The sequence below is a fragment of the Aedes aegypti genome, chromosome 2 (assembly GCF_002204515.2).
Source record: "Aedes aegypti strain LVP_AGWG chromosome 2, AaegL5.0 Primary Assembly, whole genome shotgun sequence".
Classification (NCBI taxonomy): Eukaryota; Metazoa; Arthropoda; class Insecta; order Diptera; family Culicidae; genus Aedes; species Aedes aegypti.
The window spans coordinates 237,070,678-237,087,394 of NC_035108.1; the positions used below are offsets into that span (position 1 = coordinate 237,070,678).

A 16,717-nucleotide genomic window follows, 5' to 3' on the forward strand; every position below is an offset into this window, starting at 1 on the left:
TCATGGACACAAACCAACAATGGCAACAAACCAATGCTCTGTCGTATATAGCACGCTTTACGGAAAGGAAATGCTCGCTGAAGTTTATTTAAAAAAAATAAACTCAATATTTAGTCTATACGCGATGTATCGAACTTGAAAATATTAACTCTATAAATGCCTGTCTTGTGGAAACAATGATATGTTTGAGCACCGTTGGAAGTTTTAGGTGCCATTACCTTATTTATAGCAACTGTGATAGGGCACCACCACATCATCTGAGTCGACATGTTTGAATACTATTGTCTCTCCTGCAATATGTGTGGAATCTATTGCTGCTCAAGTGTTATTATTCTCTACTCTTTGCCGCGAATTCGTTCGATCTTTCAGTCAACATCCTTCGCCAGGTTCACACCGATGGTATTTGGTTCCCTTAGTTTCGTGCTTTGTGCCTTAACCACGTGATTATTTCGTTGTGATACATATTACTAAAAATGGTAAGCCTTATTTTACATTATTGTTTATATTTAATTCTTTACTTATGGTTGAAATCTCGATTATAAGGCTAACATGGAACACGATTCTGAAGATTCTCTACTTGCAAGCCCCTCTCGTGGTGGACTGAAACGACAATCTAACCTTGCACCTTCTGGTTCGGTTAAGGCACCAAGCATCTTGCCAAGCATTAGTTCGGGAAATGAGCTGAAGATAGTGATAAAACGCATCCAGGGTGATGTTGACGACGATTTTTTGGATAAATCGCTAATTGAGCTCAGAAAAATGCACTGGCTGGTACCAAAACATGAAGCTCAGCCATGCTTCAGAGGATCAGGACACTCTTTAGGAACCGGCTAGTTTAATGCTGCAGATAATAATAGCCTCATATAGCTCACCCATTTATAAAAAAATATTCGGGTATCAGGCACTATTCCGGATTTTACGGTCTCGCCCTACATACCTATTCCACATCTTCGGCGTACAATTGTAAGTGTACCGAATGTACCGCGTCTAGGTAAAAATGGCACCAGTGTTGTGTTACAAACAGTTGCTCGCTTGAATCGCAATATTATTTTTATTTTATTTATTAGGTTTTACATCAATTATCTTGATAAAACCTCGCCAACAATATTTCGCCAATTCACTCGGTTCATAGCCGCTTCTCTCCATCCTCGACTGCGAACCACGCATTTCAGCTCCTGGTACACCTGGTCAATACACCTAGCTCGCTGCCTTCTTGTTCCGACCGGATTCGTAGCGAACACCATCTTTACAGGGTTGTTGTTCGGCATTCTTGCATCATGACCTGCCCAGCCTATCCTTCCAGTTTTAGCTACCTCCACGATACTGGGTTCGCCGTAGAGTTGAGCGTGGTTTATCCTTCGCCGCCACACGCCGTTCTCTTGTACGCCGCCGAAGATCGACCTTAGCACTCGGTGTTTGAAAACCCCAAGAGTTTGCAAGTCCTTCTCGAGCATAGTCCACGTCTCATGCGTAGAGGACTACCGGTCTTATGAGCGTTTTGTACATCGTGCATTTGGTGTGGGGGTGTATTTTTCTTGACCGCAGTTTCTTCTGGAGCGCATAGTGGGAACGACTTCCACTGATGATGCGCCTTCGTATTTCCCTACTAACGTTGTTGTCAGCCGTCAACAAGGATCAGAGGTAGACGAACTCGTCCACCACCTCGAAGGTATCCCCGTCTATCGTGAGACTGCTTCCTAGGCGGGCCCTGTTGCGCTCAGTTCCGCCTACCAGCATGTACTTTGTTCTTGACGCATTCACCATTAGGCCACTCTTGTTGCTCCACGTTTAAGGCGGGTGAACAAATCTGCCACAGTTTCAAATTTTCTCCCAATAATATCCATGTCATCCACGAAGCAAACAAATTGTCCGGATGTCGTGAAAATCGTGCCTCGACTGTTAAGTCCGGCTCTCCGCATGACACCTTCAAGCGCAATATTGAACAACAAGCACGAAAATCCGTCGTCCTGTCGTAGTCCCCGCCGAGACTCGAACGAACTGGAGTGTTCGCCAGAGATCTTCACGCAGTTTTGCACACCGTCCATCGTTGCTCTTATCAATCTTGTGCGCTTCCCGGGCATGCTGTTCTCGTCCATGATCTTCCATAGCTCTACAAAGTCAAAACTGTCGTATGCCGCCTTGAAATCGATGAACAAATGGTGCGTAGGGGCCTGGTACTCACGGCATTTCTGGAGGATTTGCCGCACGGAAAAGATCTGGTCCGTTGTCGAGCGTCCGTCGATAAAACCTGCTTGATAACTTTCCACGAACTCGTTTGCTATAGGTGATAGGGCCTATGGGGCCAACCTGTCCGGGCCCATCTTGATGAGTTCGGCTCCGATACCATCCTTGCCAGCGGCCATGTTGTTCTTGAGCTGTTGAATGGCATCCTTAACTTCCCCCATCGTGGGAGCTGGTAGGTTTCCACTGTGTGCTGTGCTGACGTAGCCATTGCCTTCGCTGTCCTGACCTTCTGTGCTTGTGTTATTTGCACCATTCTGGTGTTCATCGTAGTGCTGCTTCTACCTTTCAATCACCTCGCGTCCGTCAGTCAAGATGCTCCCATCCTTATCCCAGCACAGTTCAGCTCACGGCACGAAGCCTTAGCGGGATGCGTTGAGCTTCTGATAGAACTTTCGCGTTTCTTGAGAACGGTGCAGCAATTCCATCTCTTGACATTCCACCTCTTCCAGGCAACGCTTTTTGTCCCGGAATAGGCGGGTTTGCTGTTTCCGCTTCAGTCTGTATCGTTCTACGTTTTGTCGCATACTATGCTGCAGCATTGCAGCCGAGCTGCGTTCTACTCTGCTAAAACCTTATGGCACTCTTCGTCGAACCAATTGTTTCTTGAGCTCCGTTCCTCATACCCGACAATGCTTTCGGCAGCGTCGTTAATGGCTGCTTTGACTGTCGTCCAGCAGTCATCAAAGGGGGCCTATCGTGCTCGCCCTCATCCGGCAACGCTGACTCAAGATACTGCGCGTACGCATTGGCGACATCTGGTTATTTCAGTCGCGCTAGATTGTACCGAGGCGGGCGTCGGTACCGTACATCGTTGATGACCGATAGTTTTGGGCGCAGTTTCACCATCACCGGGTAGTGGTCGGAATAAATGTTAGCGCAACGATAGGTTCTGACATCGGTTATATCGGAGAAGTGCCGTCCATCGATCAAAACGTGGTCGATTTGTGATTCCGTCTGCTGAGGTGATCTTCAGGAGTACCGATACGGGAGGCTGTGCTGGAAATAGGTGCTACGAATGGCCATGTTCTTGGAGATAGCAAAATCTATCAGTCGTAGACCGTTCTCGTTCGTCATCCGGTGGGTGCTGAGCTTTCCAAAAGTCGGTCTGAACTCCTCCTCCTGGCCAATCTGAGCGTTCAAATCACCTATAATGATCTTGACGTCGTGGCTTGGGCAGCGGTCGAACTCGCGTTCGAGCTGCGCGTAAAATGCGTTGTTGTCATCATCAGTGCTTCCAGACTGAGGGCTATGCACGTTTATGATGCTGAAGTTGAAGAACCTGCCTTTGAGCCTCAACTTGCACATTCTTTCGTTGATCGGCCACCACCCGATCACACGCGTTTGCATATCATCCATCACTATAAAAGCTGTTTCCAGCTCACGTGTTTTGCCGCAGCTCTGGTAGATGGTATGATTTCCGTAAAACGAGGTAACTATGATAGTTTTCTCGAAGAAAAATTGAATATTTATGCATGCTGTTTCAAAGAATTATAATTTATATATTTAAAACAAGTACTGGCATCCTAGTTATCGATTGCAGTTGATAGATTGACAAAAAAAAATTGAATAGATATATAATTTTTCATATAATCGAAAGTCGGTTTTCTGTTTTGGGGTAACTTTGATAATGGAGTATAAATCGAACAAAATTGAATGAATTATGTAACATTTATAGGGCATTACATACCTCTAGGCGTTTAACGTTGTAAGGAAATTTCTGATTTAGATTACAAAAATGCTTTTCGCAAAGAGATGTGAGACCATATCCAAGTTCTATAATAACTAGGCTGTCAAAATTAAGTGAGCAACTTTTCAAAACTACATCAAATAGTGATCGTAGAACAGATTGTTTGTAAGCGTTTCGAAAATGCTAAAATCGAATCAATTTTTAATATTTGTATATAATGCCTTGAATGTTCTCGATTCAAATGAAAACAGCTCCTACATGAAGTTTTATACTAATATTCTTTAGTTTGCATTCGTTTTGCTTAACCGATTAACAGAAATTTTGATATTTCGTTCAATATGTGGTAGGTAACGCACTATCAAAGTTATCCCGCTTTACGGTACCTCTAAACGTTCGCAACATCTAATCTGTCCACCATACCTCCTGCAGCGCTACGATGCCGAAATCGCGGATCTACAGTACATCGGAGAGTACGCATGTGCTTCCGATGAAGTTCGCAATCTAAACATCTAGTTTTGAAAAAAAAAAAAAATATAAAATAATTCTTCTTACAAATAGTGTTCAGTAATAATCGATATGGATGAAAAATCGATCAATCAGATTAAAACACAATCAAACAACATCTATTATGCTCTGTGTCAAGTGTATGTGAAGATTTATGCGAAAAATCAATAATCATTGAGATAAACACATAATTTGTAAATCTTTAATGGATTAAATGCCTTCTACAATAAATTCTACAATAAAAACTCAATAAATGCGAAATTTGAAATTGAAATTTTCTATCAATTTATTTGAACGAATGAAAAATCTATATTGATTTTCCTGAATGGTTGCCATGATGGACTAACATAGTCATAGTTTGTTTACTTATGAGTGAATATTTCAACTATGTAACTATTCGTGAGAATATTGTCGCAAATTTGCAGTTGTTGACTGGGTTGTACCTATGCTATGCGATATGGCTATCTGCTGCCATCATTTTACCCACTTTTTTATTAGTTATGTTCAGTCTGTCGTAGCAGCAACAATGTCCATGGGTAGAGACAATTTGAATTCCGAAGGTGTCTCCTCTATCAGCACGAGGCACTTTTTGGCATTCATTGTTCCAACAATCCTTTTTATTCCAAGTAAGATTATTACTATGCGCATTTACGTTCATGTATCGGCGATTCCTAGTCAAGCTCCATTCATCAAAAAATTTACTAAACTTACGGTTTTGTGCTTTTTTCATGAAATTGTTTTCAACAACGAATTTTTAATAAGATATAGTTTTGAGCATGGTACCGATTTTGGTATATCACCAGCCAGAGTAAGTTCAAGTTCACCGTGAAAGCCTTTTTACTGTTCGATGATGATGATTTGGGTTGTTCTGTGCCTTGCTGTGCAGGACGTTTATCGAGGATCTCATGAACAATTTTTAAAAGGTTTTTCATGGCGGATGTGCTTGGGCTATCGCATTTGATCGTTTTTATACATTTTACCACTCCACAAATTGACTTTCCTCTAAGAAAATATTTCCAGGCAGAGGTTTCCGGAACCTTTTCATCAACATTTGCTTCAAAATCCATCGTTCACAGATACAACTCAGCACTTCATTCAATAATCAAAAAAGTTCAACGGTTCGACGTGAACAACCACTTTTATTCACAAAAAGATAAATAATAACTGGATGAGTGAAGACAGAGCCACACAAATTAATTTGACGTGATGCCTTTTTATTTATGTTTTCCAATTCAAATTTGAGTTTATATCTGGCAGGCACGGCAGAAATAAACGTCATTGTTTCGTGTAGTTGTTGTGCTCTATGATGAGTTATTTAGGAATGGAGATTGAAAGATGGGTAATGTATGAATTACTGTTTTTTTTTTTAACTTTACTAGTGATCCCGGCAAACTTCGTCTAGTAGCTTGTTGTAAAACGTTATGTCATCCCCCATACAAAATGACTCATTAGTATTCTCCCGTTTTCCCGATTATTTCGGAATCCAGAGACTTTCCCAAACTTCTTCCTCGCACTATCGTGTTGCATCCTTACGTCAATCTGTTCATCCGTTTTCAAGCCATTTTGTGACATATAAACACCACTCCATTTTTGTTTATATAGACGATAGACTAAGATGAAAAAGCGAAAGGAATATGTGTATTCTTATATGTGCTGACATTGACGAAATAAGATAAAAGATGAAAGAAAAGTCAAATAATTACTTCAGCTTGTCAAGCTATTAGAGATAATTGGGTATCCGGAATTTCCATTGAGACTTATGCAAAATGTTCTTTAAAACGAGCCTCCAAACAGAGAGCTTTTGACCAGCAAATTGTGAAATGTTTCGCACACAAAGTAGAGTGTCCGTAATTTGAAGCTGTCTACAATTTGAATCTAAGGACAGCGGAATTTTTGCGATGACACGATTCGATAGTTCCTTTATCTGAAAGTGTTCGTGTAAACGCACTGTTCTTTGTCGCCATTTTGAAAACTTTTGCTCACCTGATGAAATCAACTCACAGAGTGTAAAAAACATATTACACTATGTCCACGCAAAATATAAATTAATATTACCCCACAGATCAACAGTTGAAGGAATTTGAGAGTGTGCACGGATTTTGAACGGTACACCCTTTAAGTGAATGAAAAATATCTGCATTTTTTCAGCGGCGAATACTGTCTCGTGGCCAGCATGGGTGAAAAAAAAGAGCCTTACGGATCAAGACATTTTGTAAATAAGACTATATTAGACCCTCTATTTATGTCGGCTCCTTGGGTGAGTTTCGCACATTTACTGTTGATTCGTTCGCGCTAAGTGTGAACACGGTGCCCCGACAGACCGTTATTATGCAAAAAAATTGTCCATCAAATCTGAGCACAGGGCTCGATTCCTGAGGTCATTCTGCACCTCTGGGCCAATTTTTAAAAAAATCCTTAGGAGGAATCTCGAGAAATCTCAATTTGAAGTTTTTGACTTAAAAATTCAATATAATCCATATTATACAAAAATTCAAAAACATTGAAAAAACCTACGAAAACGCTCAATAAGTTAGCCAAACTGTTCTCAACTACTATATAACTGTTATCGTTTTTATAATTACAAATATTTATTACTGGCTTAACTTACCAGAGTGGCTTAAGTATGTTTTTACATGGCGTAAACCAGTAAGCTTCGTTTAATATAATGAAATCAAAGCAATAAATTTAAATATACTATTGATGTTACGTTGGATAAACGAGAAACATTCTATGCTGAATATAATTAATTAACAGCTTATTTTCCGACTTTCACACTAAGTGACCAGCCTACCAAAGTCTGCCGTATTTATTTTGCGTAATACAATTTTCTTTGTTCATCTGGTACTACTCTTGATGTTTATGTCTAGTTTTCCACCGAGTATTGCCCTCAGCACTTTACCTAAAAATATCCTGTTCAACTTTCTCAGCCTCAACAGGATTATAACTACACGGGAAACATGATTGTCATATGTCGCAAGTGTTCGAAGATAAACAAAGTCTTTAACAATTTCAAACAAATCCCCATTAAGTACTACTTAAGTATCAACTTCACTAGGACTTCCACTCTATAAACCTGCAACCATTCACTTCGTTTTATTTTTTCGGAATTTATCGTCAATCTGTTTATTGATTTCTAGGTCGCGTTCAGCTCAGTAACAAAAATCTAGCTGTTGCAGGTAGTATCAAAGACTTCAAAATGAGACTTAAAGCTGTTTAAGCTGACAAATACAATCAAGTGTAAGGATTGTAGACGAGGAGCCTTTTTTGTAAAATTACATGGAATGAAAAAAGAAGAGTTTTTGAATTTACTGTTCAATATTGCGTTTTGTCGCTTATACTCAGGGTAGACAATCGTTCCCGTCAAATGGAAAAAGTCGACGACGAAACTTAAAGAAGCGTTGTCATCGTCACTCAACCAGCGTCGGATGACGATTTGCCGCAGAGATCCAGTCACATAGGCTCGACGTCATGACGAAAAAATACGATTCCTTCGTTATGGTAGTAGTTTTTAGCAAACATAAAACAAAAACAAAACGCGTCTGGAATCGAACAAACGATCTCTAAATCGTCAAATCCACGCGCTCACCAACATAACTATTGTAGAATCATGAGAAGAGCGGGTTCACTTGCAAATACAAGCAATTATGTGATGGCATTCGTTGTTTGGTGCGTAGCAACCGAATATACAATAAACGCTTTCTTCATGTATGTAAGGGTAGCAAGCGTAATGAAGAAACATTTCTCGCATAGCTTATGATCTCGCCCTAAAAGGGGGCTTTCTGAGGATTTGAATGGATTTACACGTTTTTTCATCAACTCATTATCTACCTGCAGGGTTTCACTATTTTAAAGATGGACTACGAAGACAAGCTTGTAAGGTCATTTACTTTACCCAAACGTATATGGTCGCATATAGAGAAAAAAACAGGTTCAGATGTGTTGGTACTGAGGCATTTATTGATGGAGATGTAATTAAAGTTGTTGAAGAGCAATATAACATGTGTGACGTATGATAATAATGTTTCCCGTGTAGTAAGAACACGTGTTCTAGCTGCGAATATATCCTTTCATGGATTACGTAACCAGCTTAGGGACCCGCAACTTGCAAATGGAGACGACATTTCTACACAGTTGCTTGATAAATGCTTATCTGACTTCAAAGATCCATTATTTCGTTAACAACTTCGCCAAAACACCTCGCGATCCTTTATCGTGCAACACTGAAAAGTGTTTCGAAAACTAAAGCAGTTTTTTAATAATAATGTAAAGAGAGCAACGATCAATGCAAGCTTGCCTAAATGAAACACCATTGTCAATTTGCCCTGTATAAAACGCTTATTCTTGGCTCTCTTAGCACATTTATTTGATGACAGGAGCGAAAACTATTGAGCGAATAAAATAGGCACACTTCAGTGAGCTGGTCATTTAGTGCGAATGCCGGAAAAGCTGTAAATATTTCTAATTATAACAACTGTAACAATGTTATACTAGTTGAGAACAGTTTGGCTAACTTTTTGAGCGTTTTTGTAGTTTTTTTTCAATTTTAATATGGATAATATTGCAATTTTCAGTTAAAAATTTCAAATCGAGATTTCTCGAAATTCCTCCTAGGGATTTTTTTAAAAATTGGTCCAGAGATGCAGAATGACCCCAGGAATCGAGCCCTGTTCTCAGATTTGATGGACAATTTTTTTGCATAATAACGGTCTGTCGGGGCACCGTGGTGAAAGGAAGCAGCCAAAATCGAAAGTACAAATCTTCTTTCAAATCTGAACTGTATGCTGAAGGTTTCTTCCTTCACCGCAAAGTGAACCTTTCTTCGAACGTGGGAGGCTCGCCGATACTTCCTTTTGTTGACTACAAGATGAAGATTCTCACTCCTTGATCCTTCGACTCGAAGTGAAAGCGATTGCTTCGTCTGGCTGACTGTAAGGGAAGGAAGAAACGAGGAAGGTGTATGACTCAATTCGCCACTTATTGCTACGACATAAAATTACGTTACGGGAAATTCGCTTATACTGAGGAGATTGTTTCTCGCTTTGCGGTCGACGGGGGCGCAAAGCTGCGATAAAATTTACGATATTTTGTGGCTACGGTATATTGAGTGAGATCATTTGTTGAACATGCTTGTTAAATGGTTGCGATTGTGTTAGCAATCGGATGGTGGCTGGTACATTCGATTAATTGCCGAAGAAAAGTAATTTATGTTTCATGATAGGTACTGTTTTTTGGTTAAAACGTCGCCATGATTGTATATATAACGATTTGTTAGAGATAGCTCCACATATTCTATAGGAATTATTTGTTTGATTCCTTTTTTCCGCTATACATTTTATTAAGATTGTTTAGTCAATTTCTCAAAAAGTTTCAATAGTTTATTCCAGAAATCGTTCTTAGGAGCAACTCGAATTTCTCCATCTCCATCTTCCTCAGCAATATTTCAAGTTATTTTTCTACCTCTATTTTTCTAGTAGTTCTATCAATGAAAATACTGGGAAGGTTGTAGGGATTCCTGCAATAATTAATCTAAGACTCGGGAATTATTCTCCATATATAAGGAAATTACATATTTTATAGATTACATATTATTTTCTATCATTACGCCTAGGACTTTTTTTTTGTTTAGAATCACTTCGATTTTATTTTGTTCTTGGTTTTAAACAATTCGTTTATATAAACCCCTCAATATATTATTTTAATAATTGATCCTTGGGGTTCCTATTTTCCTTGGGATTTTGCCTTGAACGACTATAAAGTCCTTAAAAAATCCATTTTCTCTGGCAATCCATGGTGAAATACAACTTGAGAGTTATAAAAAAATGTTATGTTCATATTACCTTCATATTACTTGGAATTCTACCAGTTCTGCTTTTGAAAATAGATCACAAAGAAACATATTTTATTTATGAATTTCTGTCAGTGATAATCTTGTGAATGTCCGCAGGGAATATTCTTAGAAAAGATCTTGAATAAATCCTGGAAGGACTTTCTGAGATAATTTTCTAAGTATTTTTAAAAGAAACTCCAAAGGATACTTCTGAATAGATTTCTTAGGAATTCTTGAGAAAAAATATTTTGACATATATACCCGAGGAGGAAAGAATAAATCGCCAATAACTAATGCATACCATATTTTGGTATCATACCAGAATTAGGTATTGTTCAGCTATCAATACCTCATTTTGGTATTATAATGGTATTTAAAAAAAATGTTTAAAACAATTAAAAATACTTCATTTTGGTATTCGACAGCTATTGAGGACTGCTGGAGGTATTGAGCTAGTATTGAAAAATTTCACTTTTATATGAAAATCCATCAAGTATTATTTAGGTATTACAATACCTGATCTAAGTATCAACTTGGTATTTGTAGAATATGCAGAAGGTATTATTTGAGGTATTTTACCTCTTATGCAGGGCTCATTCATACCTCATTCAGGTTGTAAGTATTGGAAATTATCTGGTATGGAATACCTCAATTTGGTATTCAGTAGTTATTCTCTTCTGCACGGGTATGAATTAAATTTTGGAAGAATCTTACAAAGTATACAAGAATTGTTGAGTAGAGCTCCTGAGAAAATTACTATTAGTAGTTACTAAACAAATCTACAGAGTAGCTCTTATATGAATCTCGTGATCGTATGAATCTGTAGGAATTTCCGAGATCTAGGAGTAACTCTTACTTATTTGAGAAGTTGTTGGTGTTTATTTTGAAAGAATTGTAGAAAAAATATCAACATGTATGGCAAACTTCCAGTACAAAAAACTATCTTAATGATACCTCAAGAAACAAAAATTTAGAATTTTTTAAACATTTTTGAGTTGATTTCTGAAACAAACATTGGAAGTATCCATTAAAGAATCCCTATTGGAATTCTGAGTGTTTATTCTGCAGGAAATCAAGAGGAAATTGTTCACAAATTGAATGTATCATGCGTTGAGCATAAAAAAACTCAGAGGCATAAAAAACACAAATGCTAAATAAATATTTGGAGTAATTTACGGAGAAATCCTTGCAGGTTGGGTGACAAAACGCCAAGTGACAAAATTTCGAAAGACAAAACGTCGAATGCCAAAACGTCGGAAGGAGATTGCAAGAAAAAGTCTTTCTGAATTTTAATGCACAAAATCAAATCCATTTTCTTTATTTTTACTCTCAATCTAGTTCAAACTGCAATAATATCAAACAGTAGCTTGGTTGTGCATTTTCATGTGTTTAGGTATCCATTATCAAAGTTATCCTAGAACCGCAAATAAACTTTCGATTAAATGAAAAATTATAGATTCACTCCAAATTCATACTTCATCTTTCAATCGATTACTGAGATAGCATTGACACATTGCAGAAACAAACTGATTTTCTTCCAAAAACCTATCATAGTTAAATCGTTTTACGGCAATCGATTACTCGACACCAGCCAAAATTTACACATGATAACAAAAATTGAAAGCACAGCCAACGTTTTTAATGACGGATAATTTCTTTGTACCGTAATCCGGGGTAACATTGATCATTTTTTTTAGTTTTTCTTAAATTTGTCATTTCACAATACAAATGTTACAAGTTTCATAATTTTAAAACAAGTACTGGCACCCACCGCTCCTAACTATGTACTTTATTTTGTTTTTCGAAAGATTTAAACATGTTTAAATAAATGTTTTAAGTGATTTTTTGATTCAGCTGATATGGGGTAACATTGATCACCCAAGTAAACAACGTTCGCTAATATTGGAAATGTCGTTACTTACTAAAATCAGGGCCCCTGAAGCCGAATATGAAGACCAAACTCTTACAAGTCATTTACTTTTTGAGTTATTTCAAAATTAAAAACACCTTGAACTGCGGAATACGCCTAAAAGTAGGCAATTTCCTCGGGAAATTCTACATTCGTAATAGTAATTAGTTAATGCTGCCTAATTGAATAAACTTATGAAAGATTTGACAACGGAATCGTTTTCGGCGATGCCATTTTTAGTAAGAACCGCATTTTCCTTGATCACATCGTCTGCAGAACTCATGTGAGACATAAATTTTCGGTAGTGTCAGTGAAAATGATAGAAATCATTGTTTCAAAAAGTTGACAGATTTGCGCATGAACTAAACGCAATTTTGGCAAAAACCTTAATTATCATTAGCTTATGAATATACGAAAGAGAGGCACCATTCATGGTTCGAAAATGTTTCATCAATAAATCTTTATTTGAACGTTTAACAAGATGAGTCATCCCGATCAATGTTACCCCGCTGATCAATGTTACCCCGGATTACGGTACATAATACCAATACGAAATTCTACACATTATCACACATTACCTTATCATTTGACAATTTTTTATTCGGTGAAGTGTTTTTTGGCCCCTTGTCTGGAGACTTTAACACATTATTGACGTTTTGCGTAAACAATGCAATGCGTAAACAATACAATGATTAAATGACTACAATGACTTTATATTTTTATGACATTGTATGAAAACAAGCACACAAGGCTTAAAAGCACAAAACTACTTAAATATTTATCTTATTTCTTATTCACAGAAGAACCTATTGAGGACAACAACTCGTATGTACTAGACAAGGGTAAGTATGAGAAAATAATGAACTTACTGTTTTGTATTGTACTTTAGTTCTACACTAGTTTAAATAACTTATCTGTATGTTGCTAATTTGTAGAACACATTTACCATTGTTTATAAAGATTTAGTTTTCGCCTAAGAATTCTCAAAACTGATTTTTGATTCAATATTTAAATGGAAATTCATCGATTGGTTTCATGTCCTGTTATGTTATTTGATTAACTAAATTGATTGCATACCATTTCAAAACTCTAAAGACTGTTCATTTTATAAAAAGTACACTTAGTTTACGTTATTTTTTTCAATTATTGATTTAATCATCAGTTTTCTGTACATCGTTCAACTATTGTTCTATAATGTTATGAAAATAGAAACACTTACAAACTACTTTTGGTTGAATAACTGAAAAGTTTTTAAAAAACTCAAAAGAATGTTTTGAACGAACGACATTTTTTAGTCATCATGAATTAGTAGCACAGTGCCCTTATAATGCAATACATGATTTTCCGTATATATATTCCTCATAATCTCATTAGAAATGAGCATAGAACGACTAGCCTGTCCACATTATTTATGTTACCCTATCTGTGACTTCAAATAGCAAAATCAGAGTCAAATTGCGCCACCAAGAAAATGTTTTACCGTGTTATCACCAATTTCATTGAACAGAATTTAATTACAATCTTCCTACCTTCCCACTCGATAAAATGAACCGGGAAAGTTCCTTCAGTTCACTTTCAAATCACGGTATTCAAACTCTCCTGAAACGGAATCAATCTTCATTCAATCGGCCGAACAAAAAATCTCTAACCGTATGCTGATTTTATCTTCAATACCTCGTTATAACTTTTCCCGAGCTTGATAGGAAAAATAAAGAACAAGTACGAGAACGAAAACTCAAATGTTCAGTCATCCTTCCTTTGCCACGACGAGTGCCGTAGAATAAAAGAACTCGAGACCAGTTTCACCCATGTAAAAACTCCAGGGGCGAAGTACTTGTAACTCTTTCATCACTCCCTCTCTGCAGCCAAACCGATGCGGAAAAGGCCAATACCAAATACACCCTAGATGGAATCACTATCCCGACGACGATGGAACAAAACTTTCTCTATAACGTTAATTTGCATAACTTTCAACAGATTACGTGCTTAGTTTACGAAAATCTAGGTTAAAAACTTAATTGCTCTCGTTCTTTCGCTTACTCTGGCGCAGCTTCGCAATGTTCTAGAAAGAAGGGTATCCATTTTTGTGAGCTGATGAAGAGCTACTTACTTGAATCAGAAACTACAACTAACCTGCAAAAGCGAAAGACGAAGGCATGTACATGCGGGAAACAGAACACGCGGGTCTTTTCGTTCGTCTGCGGAAAACCCCCTCTATCGTCGTCGGCAGGAAGTCAAAGATGAATGCACTTAGACGGTCTATTTAACATTCCTTTGCCGGCGTGTGGAGATTTCTGACGTTGCAGAAGAAAAACTTTTCAATCTCTTTCCATCATTTCGAGGAACTAAGCACTTTTTGCAAAAGAGTTACATGGTACGAACCACGGTTTCAATTTAGTGTAAATCCGTTAATGTGTTAAATCTGTGGTAAATTATCTGGTTAATGCAGACCTGCTCGAACATGTTCTTGGAAATAATGATATTCAATAGGGAATTTGATTATTTATTGTATAAAAACTGTGTGTAAATTTTACAGGCGCGTATGTTTGAATTCGTCAATCACTCAAAATCCATCTACAGTTAGAAAGTACAGACAGAACTTCTCTAACACAACTCGAGATTCTTTAAAAGTGCGCATCGTACCTTCGTGCTGTGCGTACACGAATTCTCTCTGCTCTTGGAAGTTTTCTTAAAAACTACCTAAAGCAATAAAACAGTACTTTTCAGTGCTAAAATTTAAAACGGTACTTTTCAGTGCTACTTAAACAGTACTTTTCAGTACTATTTTTTTCTACTATTGATCCCTTTACGATCCTTGTTTGGACCCGTGTCTTCGATTTTTCGTTTGACCCGTAATCCTTCTTGGACACCGTCTTGGGAAAAAAACATCTCGAAGGTCACGTCTTCTTTGGTATCAACAACAAACAAAAGGAAGGGTGAATCTCTGAATTCACAACTTCCTTCTAAAAAAGTGGGATTTGAAACTGTAACTAAACGTGGCAAGAGTGAAAGAAAGGACGTTTCTCCGGAATACGAACTTTTTTCCAAGGGTGAAATGAATAATTGTATCAAAATGAGCAATCAGTTCGATGCTCTAGACAAATTTTCCGAACACCAAATCGAAGCAGCCTCTAGCACAGGCTCTTTGATTCAAGTGAGGAAGCAAAAAGTGCCGCCTATCGTGGTCAGTTGTTCCGAATTTGGAGGATTTAGGCAGGAGATCTTGAACTCCATTAGGGGAATCAAGGTTTCCTTCCAAATCGCAAAGAAAGGAGACTGTCGCGTTTTGCTGGAAACTCTTAAAGATCGAGAACTTCTTCTCAAACATCTCGAAGAGACGAAGCACAAATTGTTTACTTATGACGACAACACTGAACGTTGTCTGGAAAGGTTTCTCAAGTGACTATAAGTCACCTGAAGAGATCAAAAATGGAATAAATGATTTACTTGGATTTTCCCCAGTCCAAGTAATCATTATGAAAAAGTGAACCCAATCTGGCATTGTTCGGAGAGGGCATTCTCAAGATTACTATTTAGTTCACGTTTACAAAAAAAAAAAAACTAAATAACATTAAAGCTTTAGAAAAAGCAAAACTTTTGTTCGATGTCCGTGTGAGGTGGGAGCATTTCCAGAAACCTGGAGGAAATTACCAGAACCCTACTCAGTGCCGTCGGTGCCAAAGTGGGGTCATGGTACAAAAAATTGTCGCATGGATGCTAAATGCATGATTTGTGGGGGTTCTTCTCACGCCAAGGACGTCTGTCCAGTGAAGGAAGATACCACCAAGTTCATATGCTCTAATTGTGGGGCTAATCATAAGTCCAATTTTTGGAATTACCCTTCACGCAAAAGAGTCATTGAGGCTCGTGCCAGGCAGATGGAAGATAGTATCCGTTACAATAACGGTCGTTTCCGGAATTTGCCTGGTAGAGTATCGAACAATTCTCATTTTTCAGTTAACGATCGCTTGATTAGGAATCATACCCACCAGGGAAATCATAATCATGCTCATTCACAAACTAATTTTCTAACTGAACAATTGAATCTAATGATTGATGCAATGTTCAAAGCCACCACTATGACTGAAGTAGCCCAAGAAGGTGTAAAATTTACAAATCAAATTGTTATTGGATTACGTTTTTCTAATGGATCCAAATAATAATTTAAATATTTTAAATTGGAATGCTAGTTCTCTGAATGGTAAAGAGGACGAGCTGTTTAATTTTCTCACAGCTAATATCGAGCATATAGCAGTTATTACTGAAACGTATTTGAAACCTGGATCTAAACTCAAAAGAGATCCTAACTTTTTTGTATATCGTAATTATCGACTTGATGGGGCATGTGGGGGAGTTGCAATCATCATTCATAGGCGTATAAAACATCAACTGTTTTCGTCATTTGAAACTAAAGTTTTTGAAACTTTGGGATTTCTGTTGAAACACAGTTTGGTTAATATACTTTCATAGCTGCCTATTTGCCTTTTCAATGCTCTGGACAGCAAGTTAATTTGCTCCAAACTGACTTGCAAAAATTGACTCGCAA

General features: G+C 37.7%; 1 protein-coding gene across 6 annotated transcripts in view; it reads left to right on the top strand.

Annotated features, from left to right (window-relative positions):
- Positions 1-16,717, top strand: part of LOC5567451 (lachesin) — a 135,428-nt gene that overhangs the window by 47,182 nt on the left and 71,529 nt on the right. For all 6 annotated transcript variants that reach the window (XM_021844510.1, XM_021844508.1, XM_021844509.1 and 3 more), the window contains exon 3: positions 12,972-13,013. In XM_021844510.1, coding sequence (XP_021700202.1) covers positions 12,972-13,013 — 42 coding nt within the window. The remainder of the gene's footprint in view (positions 1-12,971; positions 13,014-16,717) is intronic.